We start from the raw sequence: 16,342 nt of genomic DNA on the forward strand, positions 1-16,342 counted from the left end.
AGAAGAACAGAATATGAGTTGGCCTACTGTATGTTATCTGGCTATGTGCCATGCCATAGGCTATATAGGCTTGTTCATGTAGCTGATAAGACATGCTTATAAGTCCCATGACATTATTTTATATCATAGGATCTTTATAGTAAGAACAATATAATTGAATAAAATAGAAAGGATTTTTTTTTCCCATTCCGGAGTGTGTGCGCATATGAAGTGGATATGTTGAGTGTAAAAGTGATCATTTGAAACAGGTCCTAGAGGCTAGATTTTATTGTTATTTGGAAACTTTAGTTGTGAATTGTAGTTCTCTCATTAAGTGATCATATTTTCACCCATCAGACTATTTAATTTAATCTTGTCTTAACTATTATGAAAAATTTGTTTTGATTTAGAATGGCCCATTATCATCCCGGCCATCCTACAATCTAAGCTTTATGCCCTCAATTTCACACAAATTATCAATGAACCTACCAGGTACAACCCCAAATCCGTAAACACAGGCACCCTCATGGATAACATCCTGACCAACCTGCCCTCCAAATACACCTCTGCTGTCTTCAACCAGGATCTCAGCAATCACTGCCTCATTGCTTGCGTCCGTAATGGGTCTGCGGTCAAACGACCACCCCTCATCACTGTCAAACGCTCCCTAAAACACTAAAGCGAGCAGGCCTTTCTAATCGACCTGGCCCGGGTATCCTGCAAGGATATTGACCTCATTCCGTCAGTAGAAGATGCCTGGTTGTTCTTTAAAAGTGCTTTCCTCACCATCTTAAATAAGCATGCCCCACTCAAAAAAATGTAGGACCAGGAACAGATATAGCCCGTGGTTCACTCCAGACCAGACCTGCCCTCAACCAGCACAAAAACATCCTTAGCATCGAATAGCCCCCGCGATATGCAACTTTTCAGGGAAGTTAGGAACCAATATACACAGGCATTTAGGAAAGCAAAGGCTAGATTTTTCTAACAGAAATTTGCATCCTGCAGCACAAACTCCAAAAAGTTCTGGGACACTGTAAAGTCCATGGAGAATAAGAGCACCTCTTCCCAGCTGCCCACTGCACTGAGGCTAGGAAACACTGTCACCACCGATAAATCCACAATAATTGAGTATTTCAATAAGCATTTTTCGACGGCTGGCCATGCTTTCCACCTGGCCACCCCTAACCTGGTCACCAGCCTTGCACCCCCCACAGCAACTTGCCCAAGCCTCCCCCATTTCTCCTTCACCCAAATCCAGATAGCTGATGTTCTGAAAGAGCTGCAAAATCTGGACCCCTACAAATCAGCCGGGCTAGACAATCTGGGCCCTCTCTTTCTACAATTATCAGCCGAAATTGTTGCAACCCTTATTACTAGCCTGTTCAAACTCTCTTTCGTATCATCTGAGATCCCCAAAGATTGGAAAGCTGCCGCGGTCATCCCCCTCTTCAAAGGGGGAGACACTCTTGACCCAAACTGCTACAGACCTATATCCATCCTGCCCTGCCTTTCCAAGGTCTTCAAAAGCCAAGTTAACAAACAGATCACCGACCATTTCAAATCCCACCACACCTTCTCCGCTATGCAATCTGGTTTCCGAGCTGGTCATGGGTGCACCTCAGCCACGCTCAAGGTCCTAAATTACATCATAACCGCCATCGATAAGAGACAATACTGTGCAGCTGTATTCATAGACCTGGCCAAGGCTTTCGACTCTGACAATCACCACATTCTTATCGGCAGACTCAACAGCCTTGGTTTCTCAAATGACTGCCTCGACTGGTTCACCAACTACTTCTCAGACAGAGCTCAGTGTGTCAAATCGTAGGGCCTGTTGTCCGGACCTCTGGCAGTCTCTATGGGGGTGCCACAGGGTTCAATTCTCGGGCTGACTCTTTTCTCTGTATACATCAATGATGTCGCTCTTGCTGCTGGTGATTCTCTGATCGACCTCTACGCAGACGACACCATTCTGTATACTTCTGGCCCTTCTTTGGACACTGTGTTACCGAACCTCCAGACGAGCTTCAACGCCACACAACTCTCCTTCCGTGGCCTCCAACTGCTCTTAAATGCAAGTAAAACTAAATGCATGCTCTTCAACCGATCGCTACCAGCACCTGCCTGCCCGTCCAGCATCACTACTATGGACGGTTCTGACTTAGAATATGTGGACAACTACAAATACCTAGGTGTCTGGCTAGACTGTAAACTCTCCTTCCAGACTCACATTAAACATCTCCAATCCAAAATTAAATCTAGAATTGGCTTCCTATTTCGCAACAAAGCATCCTTCACTCATGCTGCCAAACATACCCTCGTAAAACTGACTATCCTACTATCCTTGACTTCGGCGATGTCATTTACAAAATAGCCTCCAACACTCTACTCAGCAAACTGGATGCAGTCTATCACAGTGCCATCCGTTTTGTCACCAAAGCCCCATATACTACCCACCACTGCGACCTGTATGCTCTCGTTGGCTGGCCCTCGCTTCATATTCATCGCCAAACCCACTGGCTCCAGGTCATCTATAAGTCTTTGCTAGGTAAAGCCCCGCCTTATCTCAGCTCACTGGTCACCATAGCAGCACCCACTCGTAGCACGTGCTCCAGCAGGTATATTTCACTGGTCACCCCCAAAGCCAATTCCTCTTTGGCCGTCTTTCCTTCCAGTTCTCTGCTGCCAATGACTGGAACGAATTTAAAAAATCACTGAAGCTGGAGACTCATATCTCCCTCACTAACTTTAAGCACCAGCTGTCAGAGCAGCTCACAGATCACTGCACCTGTACATAGCCCATCTGTAAACAGCCCATCTATCTACCTACCTCGTCCTCATACTGTATTTATTTATTTATTTATCTTGCTCCTTTGCACCCCAGTATCTCTACTTGCACATTCATCTTCTGCACATCTATCACTCCAGTGTTTAATTGCTAAATTGTAATTATTTTGCCACTATGGCCTATTTATTGCCTTACCTCCCTTATCTTACCTCATTTGCACACACTGTATATATACTTTTTTTCTATTGTGTTATTGACTGTATGTTTGTTTTACTCCATGTGTAACTCTGTGTTGTTGTTTGTGTCGCACTGTTTTGCTTTATCTTGGCCAGGTCGCAGCTGTAAATGAAAACTTGTTCTCAACTAGCCTACCTGGTTATATAAAGGTGAAATAAATTAATCAAACGGGCGGGGGGGGGGGGGGGGGGGGGAGTAATCGGTATGCACTCCAATAGCTAAATGAGGCTGCTTTCCCACCGGTTCATGCAATACTCTGATTATTTCACTCTACACATCAACCACTTTTTGAGGAGCATACAGCTTCTTGCTGCTTGACAGGTGATATTCCACCCAGACTCTGTACGCAATGGGTTTTCCAACTCTGTCCCTGCAGCTACACAGTACTTCAATCTGTTCAGGAACATCGATGGTAACATGTTTTTACAACAAAACTTTCATTAGACAGCCTCCAATCCCTCTTCCCGCTCGAGGAGATGGAAACGCACGGTGTTGAGATATTCTGCAGCTAAAAGCCTATTAATTATTTTAAAAATACGAAAGTGAACATACTACTAGGATATTCAAAATCAAATACAAATTCACTATAATTGTAGGCTAACTGTAAGCCGCCCTGCAAAATCAATGAACCAACAGCATTGCCAAGGCATACGTTCTCTCCCTGTCACATGAGATGACGCTGGAAAGACGAAGCAGGTACGGGGAGTAAACATTTAATGAAGAACGGACATGGCACGAGACAGGAACAGCGTCACTAAACTAAAACTAAAGACAAAAACAATCAATGCAGCAGCGGAGAACAGAGCTGGGGAACTGACAAATATAGGGCAGGAAATAAACAGGAGATAAGTGAGTCCAGGTGAGTCCAATAACGCCGACGCGAGGCGACGAGGGAAGGCGGGTGTGCGTGATGCAGGGTAATCCGGAACACTCAAGCGCCAGGGGAAGGGAAGAGCAGGAGCAGACTTGACACTCCCAGACTCATGGATAGAATATTTTGAAGCGTAGCATAAGGTAACCAGTCCATCCAGTATGCATAATAATACAGTCTACATTCAAAGGGGATAACTAGAATTTGTTTCATTTTGGAGAATAGGTTAGAACAATTATGTACCAAAGACATCTTAAATCTTGATTTTTTTTTACTTTTTTTTTAATAAATGTATTCTGCCTTCGGTATATGTATTAGGTTATGTATTGTATAATGGCACTGTCATTAGCGAGTTGATGGTCGTTAGAGAGTTGGGTACTACCAACGCATGTACAAAGTGAATAAGAGAGAGATTACTGCGACTCAACGGTCACGTGGAATTGTACTGCGGTCATGACTCATGACTGCCAGTGTGGCGGCAATACAGTCACCGCAACAGCGGGTAGTAGCTCTATCTCGCCCTCTGATGAAATTGTCATCTAGGATCTTGGCCTAGAGGTCAGGGTTGCCGTTAGGGGTTGATTTGGGCTTAAGGCTATGATACCAAGTGGTGATCTCCAAATTTACATCTGCAGTCTGTTATTCCTCTCACCTGAGCTGACAACAACTCTCCCTCAACTCTGTCACTTCCTCCTCCTGTCTTCCATCCCGTCCAATAGCACTCGTTAACTCCTCCTTCTCTCCAATCAGCTGCGAGCGCTCCGTCTCCAGAGCTGCGATCTGATTGGTGTGGATGACTCTCTCCGCCCCCAGCTCATGCAGCTGAGCCAATGAGGACTCCAGCCTCTGTTTGACCATCTCCAGCTCTGATGTCATCTTTTCATTCATCTGTCCAATATCAAAGAGATAGATGCGGTTAAACATTCAGACAGGATATGGAACACTTAAGCAGGTAGAAAATTCAGTCACAGAGTACAAAAAAAATTCAGCTCAACAAGTGGAACCAACAGGTACAGCACTAGGACTAGAAATAGGGTTTTTAATAGAAAGTTTCCCCTTTTAGGGTGCATTGTTCTGGTAAATATATATGGAAAGTTTCCCCTTTTTAGGGTGCATTGTTCTGGTAAATATATATGGAAAGTTTCCCCTTTTAGGGTGCATGGTTCTGGTAAATATATATGGAAAGTTTCCCCTTTTAGGGTGCATTGTTCTGGTAAATATATATGGAAAGTTTCCCCTTTTAGGGTGTGTTGTTCTGGTAAATATATATGGAAAGTTTCCCCTTTTAGGGTGCATGGTTCTGGTAAATATATATGGAAAGTTTCCCCTTTTAGGGTGCATGGTTCTGGTAAATATATATAGAAAGTTTCCCCTTTTAGGGTGCATGGTTCTGGTAAATATATATAGAAAGTTTCCCCTTTTAGGGTGCATGGTTCTGGTAAATATATATAGAAAGTTTCCCCTTTTAGGGTGCATTGTTCTGGTAAATATATATGGAAAGTGTCCCCTTTTAGGGTGTGTTGTTCTGGTAAATATATATGGAAAGTTTCCCCTTTTAGGGTGCATGGTTCTGGTAAATATATATAGAAAGTTTCCCCTTTTAGGGTGCATGGTTCTGGTAAATATATATAGAAAGTTTCCCCTTTTAGGGTGCATGGTTCTGGTAAATATATATGGAAAGTTTCCCCTTTTTAGGGTGCGTTGTTCTGGTAAATATATATAGAAAGTTTCCCCTTTTAGGGTGCATGGTTCTGGTAAATATATATAGAAAGTTTCCCCTTTTAGGGTGCATGGTTCTGGTAAATATATATGGAAAGTTTCCCCTTTTTAGGGTGCGTTGTTCTGGTAAATATATATAGAAAGTTTCCCCTTTTAGGGTGCATGGTTCTGGTAAATATATATGGAAAGTTTCCCCTTTTAGGGTGCATTGTTCTGGTAAATATATATGGAAAGTTTCCCCTTTTAGGGTGTGTTGTTCTGGTAAATATATATGGAAAGTTTCCCCTTTTAGGGTGCATGGTTCTGGTAAATATATATGGAAAGTTTCCCCTTTTAGGGTGCATGGTTCTGGTAAATATATATAGAAAGTTTCCCCTTTTAGGGTGCATGGTTCTGGTAAATATATATAGAAAGTTTCCCCTTTTAGGGTGCATGGTTCTGGTAAATATATATAGAAAGTTTCCCCTTTTAGGGTGCATTGTTCTGGTAAATATATATGGAAAGTGTCCCCTTTTAGGGTGTGTTGTTCTGGTAAATATATATGGAAAGTTTCCCCTTTTAGGGTGCATGGTTCTGGTAAATATATATAGAAAGTTTCCCCTTTTAGGGTGCATGGTTCTGGTAAATATATATAGAAAGTTTCCCCTTTTAGGGTGCATGGTTCTGGTAAATATATATGGAAAGTTTCCCCTTTTTAGGGTGCGTTGTTCTGGTAAATATATATAGAAAGTTTCCCCTTTTAGGGTGCATGGTTCTGGTAAATATATATAGAAAGTTTCCCCTTTTAGGGTGCATGGTTCTGGTAAATATATATGGAAAGTTTCCCCTTTTTAGGGTGCGTTGTTCTGGTAAATATATATAGAAAGTTTCCCCTTTTAGGGTGCATGGTTCTGGTAAATATATATAGAAAGTTTCCCCTTTTAGGGTGCATGGTTCTGGTAAATATATATAGAAAGTTTCCCCTTTTAGGGTGCATTGTTCTGGTAAATATATATGGAAAGTTTCCCCTTTTAGGGTGTGTTGTTCTGGTAAATATATATGGAAAGTTTCCCCTTTTAGGGTGCATGGTTCTGGTAAATATATATAGAAAGTTTCCCCTTTTAGGGTGCATGGTTCTGGTAAATATATATAGAAAGTTTCCCCTTTTAGGGTGCATGGTTCTGGTAAATATATATAGAAAGTTTCCCCTTTTAGGGTGCATGGTTCTGGTAAATATATATGGAAAGTTTCCCCTTTTTAGGGTGCGTTGTTCTGGTAAATATATATAGAAAGTTTCCCCTTTTAGGGTGCATGGTTCTGGTAAATATATAGAGAAAGTTTCCCCTTTTAGGGTGCATGGTTCTGGTAAATATATATGGAAAGTTTCCCCTTTTAGGGTGCATTGTTCTGGTAAATATATATGGAAAGTTTCCCCTTTTAGGGTGTGTTGTTCTGGTAAATATATATGGAAAGTTTCCCCTTTTAGGGTGCATGGTTCTGGTAAATATATATGGAAAGTTTCCCCTTTTAGGGTGCATGGTTCTGGTAAATATATATAGAAAGTTTCCCCTTTTAGGGTGCATGGTTCTGGTAAATATATATAGAAAGTTTCCCCTTTTAGGGTGCATGGTTCTGGTAAATATATATAGAAAGTTTCCCCTTTTAGGGTGCATTGTTCTGGTAAATATATATGGAAAGTGTCCCCTTTTAGGGTGTGTTGTTCTGGTAAATATATATGGAAAGTTTCCCCTTTTAGGGTGCATGGTTCTGGTAAATATATATAGAAAGTTTCCCCTTTTAGGGTGCATGGTTCTGGTAAATATATATAGAAAGTTTCCCCTTTTAGGGTGCATGGTTCTGGTAAATATATATGGAAAGTTTCCCCTTTTTAGGGTGCGTTGTTCTGGTAAATATATATAGAAAGTTTCCCCTTTTAGGGTGCATGGTTCTGGTAAATATATATAGAAAGTTTCCCCTTTTAGGGTGCATGGTTCTGGTAAATATATATGGAAAGTTTCCCCTTTTTAGGGTGCGTTGTTCTGGTAAATATATATAGAAAGTTTCCCCTTTTAGGGTGCATGGTTCTGGTAAATATATATAGAAAGTTTCCCCTTTTAGGGTGCATGGTTCTGGTAAATATATATAGAAAGTTTCCCCTTTTAGGGTGCATTGTTCTGGTAAATATATATGGAAAGTTTCCCCTTTTAGGGTGTGTTGTTCTGGTAAATATATATGGAAAGTTTCCCCTTTTAGGGTGCATGGTTCTGGTAAATATATATAGAAAGTTTCCCCTTTTAGGGTGCATGGTTCTGGTAAATATATATAGAAAGTTTCCCCTTTTAGGGTGCATGGTTCTGGTAAATATATATAGAAAGTGTCCCCTTTTAGGGTGCATGGTTCTGGTAAATATATATGGAAAGTTTCCCCTTTTTAGGGTGCGTTGTTCTGGTAAATATATATAGAAAGTTTCCCCTTTTAGGGTGCATGGTTCTGGTAAATATATAGAGAAAGTTTCCCCTTTTAGGGTGCATGGTTCTGGTAAATATATATGGAAAGTTTCCCCTTTTAGGGTGCATTGTTCTGGTAAATATATATGGAAAGTTTCCCCTTTTAGGGTGCATGGTTCTGGTAAATATATATAGAAAGTTTCCCCTTTTAGGGTGCATGGTTCTGGTAAATATATATGGAAAGTTTCCCCTTTTAGGGTGCATTGTTCTGGTAAATATATATGGAAAGTTTCCCCTTTTAGGGTGCATGGTTCTGGTAAATATATATAGAAAGTTTCCCCTTTTAGGGTGCATGGTTCTGGTAAATATATATAGAAAGTTTCCCCTTTTAGGGTGCATGGTTCTGGTAAATATATATAGAAAGTTTCCCCTTTTAGGGTGCATGGTTCTGGTAAATATATATGGAACGTTTCAGAAATATTTTAATAGAAAGTTTCCCCTTTTAGGGTGCATGGTTCTGGTAAATATATATGGAAAGTTTCAGAAATATTTTAATAGAAAGTTTCCCCTTTTTTTTTTTAATTCCCAGAATTTTGAAACCCTCTACGTCACAGTGTATAACCAAACCAAGTTCATTCAAACTTCACACCTCTGTCACAGTCAGAAGATCCTGCTTCATCTGCACAGTCTCCTGCCCCTGCCTGTTGGTTTGGGCCTTGGCCTCAGCCAGCTGGTTGCTGAGCTCACACACCTGGTCTGTGTAGCCTTCCCTGCCTCTCTGGGCCCTCTCCAACTGCAGCTCCAGATCCTGAGCGTGCTGGTGCAGGTCTGCCTTCTCCTGTACACCATACATGACAGAACATACGCAGGTGTTCATTAAGACAAAACATCTATGCGCAAGTACTTTGGATCTTTGCATCGTTATACTCGAGATGCATGCCCTTATCTCGATGATCACGATCATGCCTTGGATGTTAACGGAAGATTTTGCACAATAACTCATCATGCATGGATGTGAAGTTAGGATTGGGGCAACAGTGTTTAGCTAGTAAAGACAGAGGATGGATGGAGACCTGCAGTAAGCGGTCCTTGTCAGACATGGCCCCGGTCAGCTTGATCTTCAGGTCCTCCACACTGTCCTCCAGCCGCAACACCTTGGTCGTCAGAAGGTCCCTCTCCTGGTCGACAGAGAGGCTGGTTACGACCAGTCAGTGAAGTGAAAGAGGACTTTGGGTTGGTTTCCCAGACACTGATTAAGCTCAGTCCTCAGGATTAAAAAGAACGTCCATTGACTATGTTTTTTTTTGTCCAAGACTAGAGTTAATGCTGTATGTCCCTTTGAGTGATGAATAAAGGTTTCCTGAAATGAAATGGAATTGACCCCAACCCTGCCACTCACCAGAGTGGCCTGACCCAGCTTAATGCGTGTCTCACTCAGCTGGTCCTGCAGCTCACTGTGGGTCTGCAAGGCACGACCCAATCTCTGGTTCACTTCCTCTGTCTGGCTCAAAACTGTCCTCTGAGCCTGGATGCACAGAGCGGGAGGTAGGGAGAGAAAGGTAGGAGAAAAGTGCTTCAGCATGTGTTTTGTAGCCTGGAGACAGAGGGGGAGGTAGGGAGAGAACGGGGCTGGGGGGACAGAGAGGGAGGTAGGGAGAGAACAGGGCTGCAAACACAGAGTGGGAGGTAGGGAGAGAACGGGGCTGGGGGGACAGAGTGGGAGGTAAGGAGAGAACGGGGATGGAGCCTCAGAGTGGGAGAGATACTAAGATGAATAGGAATAGAAGAGTCTGTATAAACTGTGGAGTACCACAAGGAAGTGTTCTCTGACCCCTTTTTCTCCTGTTGTACATCAATGATTTAAAAGCTGCCTTTTCATTAGAGCGTTGGGCTAGTAACTGAAAGGTTGCTGGATCGAATCGCCAAGCTGACAAGGTAAAAATCTGTCGTTCTGCCCCTGAACAAAGCACTTATCCCACTGTTCCCCGGTAGGTCGTCATTGTAAATAAGAATTTGTTCTTAACTGAGTTGCCTAGATAAATAAAGGTTACATTTAAAATAAATAAAAGAAATGTTAACAATGAACACAGGAGTTGGCAAGACTACACAGACAGACTAGGGCCTTTAATACTTGGTCAAAGGTTGTGGACACTACAGGGAATAGGGTGTAATTTGGGACAGAAACTACATTAGACCAGGCTAGTGTTGGACTTACCTCTTTAGAGGTGTGTAGTTGCTGAAGGTCTCTCTCTGTCTCCAGGGCCTCTGCTCTCTCCTCGGCCTCTCTGAGGGCTTCTCTCAGTCTGGACAGCTCTCTCTCTGCCTTTTGCTTCCCCTGCATGGACACATGGACACACAGACACACTGTAAAATCATCCATATGAGTGTAGTGCTGCTTAAAGTTTAACCATAAGTAGGGTTTTACTCTAAACAAGGTTATCCACATGTAACCTGGTCCCAGATCTGTTTGTGCTGTGTCAACTCGAGCGGAAATGGAGGAAAACTCGCCTCCCTGCGGACCTGGCATCCTTTCACTCCCTCCTCTCTACATTCTCCTCTTCTGTCTCTGCTGCTAAAGCCACTTTCTACCACTCTAAATTCCAAGCATCTGCCTCTAACCCTAGGAAGCTCTTTGCTACCTTCTCCTCCCTCCTGAATCCTCCTCCCCCTCCCCCCCCCCTCCTCCCTCTCTGCGGATGACTTCGTCAACCATTTTGAAAAGAAGGTTGACGATATCCGATCCTCGTTTGCTAAGTCAAACGACACCGCTGGTCCTGCTCACACTGCCCTACCATGTGCTTTGACCTCTTTCTCCCCTCTCTCTCCAGATGAAATCTCGCGTCTTGTGACGGCCGGCCGCCCAACAACCTGCCCACTTGACCCTATCCCCTCCTCTCTTCTCCAGACCATTTCCGGAGACCTTCTCCCCTTCCTCACCTCGCTCATCAACTCATCCTTGACCGCTGGCTACGTCCCTTCCGTCTTCAAGAGAGCGAGAGTTGCACCCCTTCTGAAAAAACCTACACTCGATCCCTCCGATGTCAACAACTACAGACCAGTATCCCTTCTTTCTTTTCTCTCCAAAACTCTTGAACGTGCCGTCCTTGGCCAGCTCTCCTGCTATCTCTCTCAGAATGACCTTCTTGATCCTAATCAGTCAGGTTTCAAGACTGGGCATTCAACTGAGACTGCTCTTCTCTGTGTCACGGAGGCTCTCTGCACTGCTAAAGCTAACTCTCTCTCCTCTGCTCTCATCCTTCTAGACCTATCTGCTGCCTTTGATACTGTGAACCATCAGATCCTCCTCTCCACCCTCTCCGAGTTGGGCATCTCCGGCGCGGCCCACGCTTGGATTGCGTCCTACCTGACAGGTCGCTCCTACCAGGTGGCGTGGCGAGAATCTGTCTCCGCACCATGCGCTCTCACCACTGGTGTCCCCCAGGGCTCTGTTCTAGGCCCTCTCCTATTCTCGCTATACACCAAGTCACTTGGCTCTGTCATATCCTCACATGGTCTCTCCTATCATTGCTATGCAGACGACACACAATTAATCTTCTCCTTTCCCCCTTCTGATAACCAGGCGGCGAATCGCATCTCTGCATGTCTGTCAGACATATCAGTGTGGATGACGGATCACCACCTCAAGCTGAACCTCGGCAAGACGGAGCTGCTCTTCCTCCCAGGGAAGGACTGCCCGTTCCATGATCTCGCCATCACGGTTGACAACTCCATTGTGTCCTCCTCCCAGAGTGCTAAGAACCTTGGCGTGATCCTGGACAACACCCTGTCGTTCTCCACTAACATCAAGGCGGTGACCCGATCCTGTAGGTTCATGCTCTACAACATTCGCAGAGTACGACCCTGCCTCACACAGGAAGCGGCGCAGGTCCTAATCCAGGCACTTGTCATCTCCCGTCTGGATTACTGCAACTCGCTGTTGGCTGGGCTCCCTGCCTGTGCCATTAAACCCCTACAACTCATCCAGAACGCCGCAGCCCGTCTGGTGTTCAACCTTCCCAAGTTCTCTCAAATCACCCCGCTCCTCCGCTCTCTCCACTGGCTTCCAGTTGAAGCTCGCATCCGCTACAAGACCATGGTGATTGCCTACGGAGCTGTGAAGGGAACGGCACCTCCATACCTTCAGGCTCTGATCAGGCCCTACACCCAAACAAGGGCACTGCGTTCATCCACCTCTGGCCTGCTGGCCCCCCTACTTCTGAGGAAGCACAGTTCCCGCTCAGCCCAGTCAAAACTGTTCGCTGCTCTGGCACCCCAATGGTGGAACAAGCTCCCTCACGACGCCAGGACAGCGGAGTCAATCACCACCTTCCGGAGACACCTGAAACCCCACCTCTTTAAGGAATACCTAGGATAGGATAAAGTAATCCTTCTAACCCCCCCCCCCTTTAAAAGATTTAGATGCACTATTGTAAAGTGGTTGTTCCACTGGATATCATAAGGTGAATGCACCAATTTGTAAGTCGCTCTGGATAAGAGCGTCTGCTAAATGACTTAAATGTAATGTAAATGTAACTCTTATGGTTGTTAAGACAACAATCAGAGGAGTTGCACAAACAGATCTGGGACCAAAGAGTTTTGTACAATGAGGTTAAACAGTGTACCTCTCTGAAGAAGTCTACCTGTGTAACAGGTAAGGTCCTGCTGAGTGGGTTGTTGTTAGTTCTTGGGGCCGCAGGTTTGATAACACTCCCTCTCTCAAGAGACGATCTCATCTTCAACATGTCCATCTCCAGTTGAAGAACCCTTCAAATGTACATATAAATGGAATTGACTAACGTCCCTTTGGGAGTTCTTTATATCAGGTTTGAAAACTGAGGTGAATATCAGGGTTGGGGTCAATTTCACTTCAATTCAGTCCATTCAGGAAGTGAAATTATATATATTTTTTCTGAAATGACTGAATTGAAATGGAAATTGCCCCTGCATGGTGAATAGCTGTCCTGTTCATCTACACGGGGATTTGGGAATGGCATGAACTCATTCAATGCCATGAATGCCATTCTTAGCGGCTTAGTCATCGTACTCACTTGTCTTGCAGTTCTCCTCGACGTCGGCTTTCCTCAAACCGGCTCAACTCAGCTGCCTCCTTCTCTTGCTCAAGAGCACTCACTGCATCTGCCAGCTGCTGTGGGACAAACGGGTTGAGGGGTGAGCCTGAACCCCAAAGACCAGACAAAACCTGATCTAGACCCCAAAGACCAGTCAGAACCTGGTTTAGAACCCAAAGACCAGTCAAAACCTGGTTTAGGCCCCAAAGACCAGACAAAACCTGGTCTAGACCCCAAAGACAAGATAAAACCTGGTCTAGACCCCAAAGACCAGTCAGAACCTGGTTTAGACCCCAAAGACAAGATAAAACCTGGTCTAGACCCCAAAGACCAGTCAGAACCTGGTTTAGACCCCAAAGACCAGACAAGGCCTGGCCTGAACCCTAAAGACCAGACAAAACCTGGTCTAGACCCCAAAGACCAGTCAGAACCTGGTTTAGGCCCCAAAGACCAGACAAGGCCTGGCCTGAACCCTAAAGACCAGACAAAGCCTGGTCTAGACCCCAAAAAGCAAGTGCAGGTACAATGGTGTTGAAAAACTTCCAAGAAGGAAGAAACCTTGAGAGGGGGACTCTGGCTGTATCGGGTAGAAGTTAAGAGTACATATGACCATTAAAGACCAGTTCAGAGTGAACACAGAGATAGTAGACTTTCTGAATCATTAAACCGCAATATATCTCTTTTTAAGTCCGGAGATCCTTCACTTACCTTGTGTTTCATCTCCAGCAGCTGTGCAGTACTACTACTATGCTGCAGCTGTGTGTCTCTGTTCTTCAGCAGGTCTGTCTGGCTGTCAAGACGTCCATGGGCCTCCCGCAGCCTCTGCACCAGCTCTGCCCGCCTGCAGATACAATGCTTTATTACAGGTTATAAGTGTATATGAGACTTTATAATACCTTATTATAAGGCTTATAACATTCTATGTCTCCCTAAGTAGTACCTTATAATAAGATAACATAAATACCTTATATTTATCCATGATATTTATAATGCCTTGTTATAAGGCGTATAATACATTAGGTTATGAATATCTAATTACATTATAATAAGGCATTATAAAGGCTTATAATATGTTATGCCTCTCTAAGTACCTTGTTATAAGGCTTATAATACATTAGGTTATGTATATCTAATTACATTATAATAAGGCATTATAAAGGCTTATAATATGTTATGTCTCTCTAAGTACCTTGTTATAAGGCATTATAAAGGCTCATACCTAAAGCCACTCTCTTCCAGGGCTGCTCTCAGCTCAACCCCTGGGGAGACAGGGGAGAGGGACCGGGGGGCACCCTCAGGGGCCAGGCGAGACATCGACTGCCATCTTCTTTTACCCAGCCCTGGGTCACTCTGTCTGCTAAAGCCACCATCTCTGCCATTAGCGGAGGTGCTAGGACACATGAAACAGATGTCATCAATATCAAATTATACAAGACGCTTGAGTAAACCTACCTTTTTTAAAGGGAAAGGAAGTGCTCAAACCAACCTAGAGTCAAGGTGCAGCCTTGAATAGAAGTACAGCCAAGAGGTTAAAAACTAACTTTATGTCTTTAAGGCTACAAAAAAGCTTCTGCCCTCACCTGGTGCTCATTTTGGAGAGGAACCCTCCAGTCATACATGCCAGACTCCATGCTGAGGACTAACACAACATAATATCACTCCAAAATGCCTCACCACGATCTAAATAATTCATTCATAACACAAATTATAAGTCACCTACATAAATCACAAATCGTTCCTTACCTGAGATTTAAAGTGAGACCTGCTGTCCCACATGTCCAGATCGGCGAGGACGAGTGGACTAGAGTCTCTGAGCGGGATGAGGGAATGACTGAAGGGTTTAACACTCAGTCCTCCTAACTCATCACCCCAGTCATCACTGCCTTTCACGTGGGAGAGGCCGCGGTCCTCACCCACCCATAGCTGGGCCAAGTCCATCCGTCACAGACTGAATCCACAGGCCCTGACCAGAGGGTGGAAAAAGGGGACAAGGATTGATTGAGTCTCATGTTAGTGGCAGTTCGTAGTCTGCTATTATTACGACTATTCATGGAAAAACATGCCTTGACTTTTCCAGTGTTTGTTTGTTCTGCTCTGAGTTCACACCCAATCTTTAACAATGCAGTGCAGTTAATTATAACACCACTGACTGGACTCCAAATGCCTTGTGTTTGTGTTGCAGTCAAATAGAATTAAAAATAAAAAAACCTTACAAGGAAAACAAATGTGGACGCATTATAAATGTTTTCTGTGTGAATTAACCTTCTGTAAACTGAGTAAATGTATTCCATCTACATACAGTTCACATGTGGCCTACTGTTAAGCACACAAAGTAGTAACTAATACTTTAGAATGGCCAAATAAACATTTTCAAAATACTTACATAACCAGAAAACAGAATCTTCAGTGAGTAAGTATACCATATGAGAAGCTGTCTCTTACCTTGCTGTTCAAACACCTCTCTTGTTCAATAGCTCTGTCCCTACTGCTGTCTTTCAGCTGCCCTGATTGTGGGAGCCAGGGAGCTGTTGAGAGTGCAGCCCTGGCAGACGGTAGTCATGGTTACCCGCATACAGAGGGACGCGTTGCAGAGCGTGGGTGAGCTAAGTCCAATCCTGGGCTGGCTATATTGTCTCCCTGTGACCTCACTGCTTCAGCAGCAGCCTACTGCCTACTGTTTGTTGACATGATGAGATGACAGGAGTTCCACTCTGTGGAGTCTAACACGACCGATGCTTGACATTTAAAAAAAAAATAATAATAATAAAATACAGTACATTTACTAATTGATTCACCCACACATTGCAACCGAGCATCGTGAAATAAATATTTGGGTTTCATGTTTACGGTAAAGTAATCATTGTCAAAACATTACAGTATAAATTGATGTATTCAGGTATATGGCATTAGTTTCAATCTTTAACGTCATTGGAATAAGTAAAACTATTGTATAGCTATGAATAGATATGAATAACGACGATGTTATGCGCATGATTTAAGGGAAGTTGTGTTTGTATTTTGGTATGGGACATGACGGGTGTGAGATTAATGATGACTTGACAAAGAGCTGTATTATAACACATTGTTATTTGCTCTGTCTCAACAGGACAGTGAGAAATACTGCAGGCCACTGAGATCATAACATAAAGGTAACTGCCAAAATAAAGGAAACACCGGCGTAAAGTGTCTTAACAGGGCCTTCGGGGCCACTACGAGCCAGATCAGCTTCAATGCTCATTGACATAGATTC

General features: G+C 43.7%; 1 protein-coding gene across 4 annotated transcripts in view; it reads right to left on the reverse strand.

Moving 5' to 3' along the window:
• LOC106561719 (uncharacterized) overlaps positions 1-15,660 on the reverse strand; it is a 40,056-nt gene extending 24,396 nt beyond the window's left edge. For 3 of the 4 annotated variants that reach the window (XM_045688538.2, XM_045688536.2, XM_045688539.2), the window contains exons 1-12: positions 15,535-15,660; positions 14,836-15,055; positions 14,673-14,731; positions 14,312-14,482; positions 13,801-13,933; positions 13,072-13,169; positions 12,646-12,787; positions 10,239-10,358; positions 9,423-9,548; positions 9,097-9,201; positions 8,673-8,861; positions 4,531-4,766 (exon numbers count right to left, since the gene is read on the reverse strand). In XM_045688538.2, coding sequence (XP_045544494.2) covers positions 4,531-4,766; positions 8,673-8,861; positions 9,097-9,201; positions 9,423-9,548; positions 10,239-10,358; positions 12,646-12,787; positions 13,072-13,169; positions 13,801-13,933; positions 14,312-14,482; positions 14,673-14,731; positions 14,836-15,030 — 1,574 coding nt within the window. In that variant the 5' untranslated portion in view covers positions 15,031-15,055; positions 15,535-15,660. The remainder of the gene's footprint in view (positions 1-4,530; positions 4,767-8,672; positions 8,862-9,096; positions 9,202-9,422; positions 9,549-10,238; positions 10,359-12,645; positions 12,788-13,071; positions 13,170-13,800; positions 13,934-14,311; positions 14,483-14,672; positions 14,732-14,835; positions 15,056-15,534) is intronic. The other variant, XM_045688537.2, reaches the window with a different exon arrangement.
• Positions 15,661-16,342: the final 682 nt, after the last annotated feature.

The sequence above is a fragment of the Salmo salar genome, chromosome 10 (genome assembly GCF_965601325.2).
Source record: "Salmo salar chromosome 10, fSalSal1, whole genome shotgun sequence".
Classification (NCBI taxonomy): domain Eukaryota; kingdom Metazoa; phylum Chordata; class Actinopteri; order Salmoniformes; family Salmonidae; genus Salmo; species Salmo salar.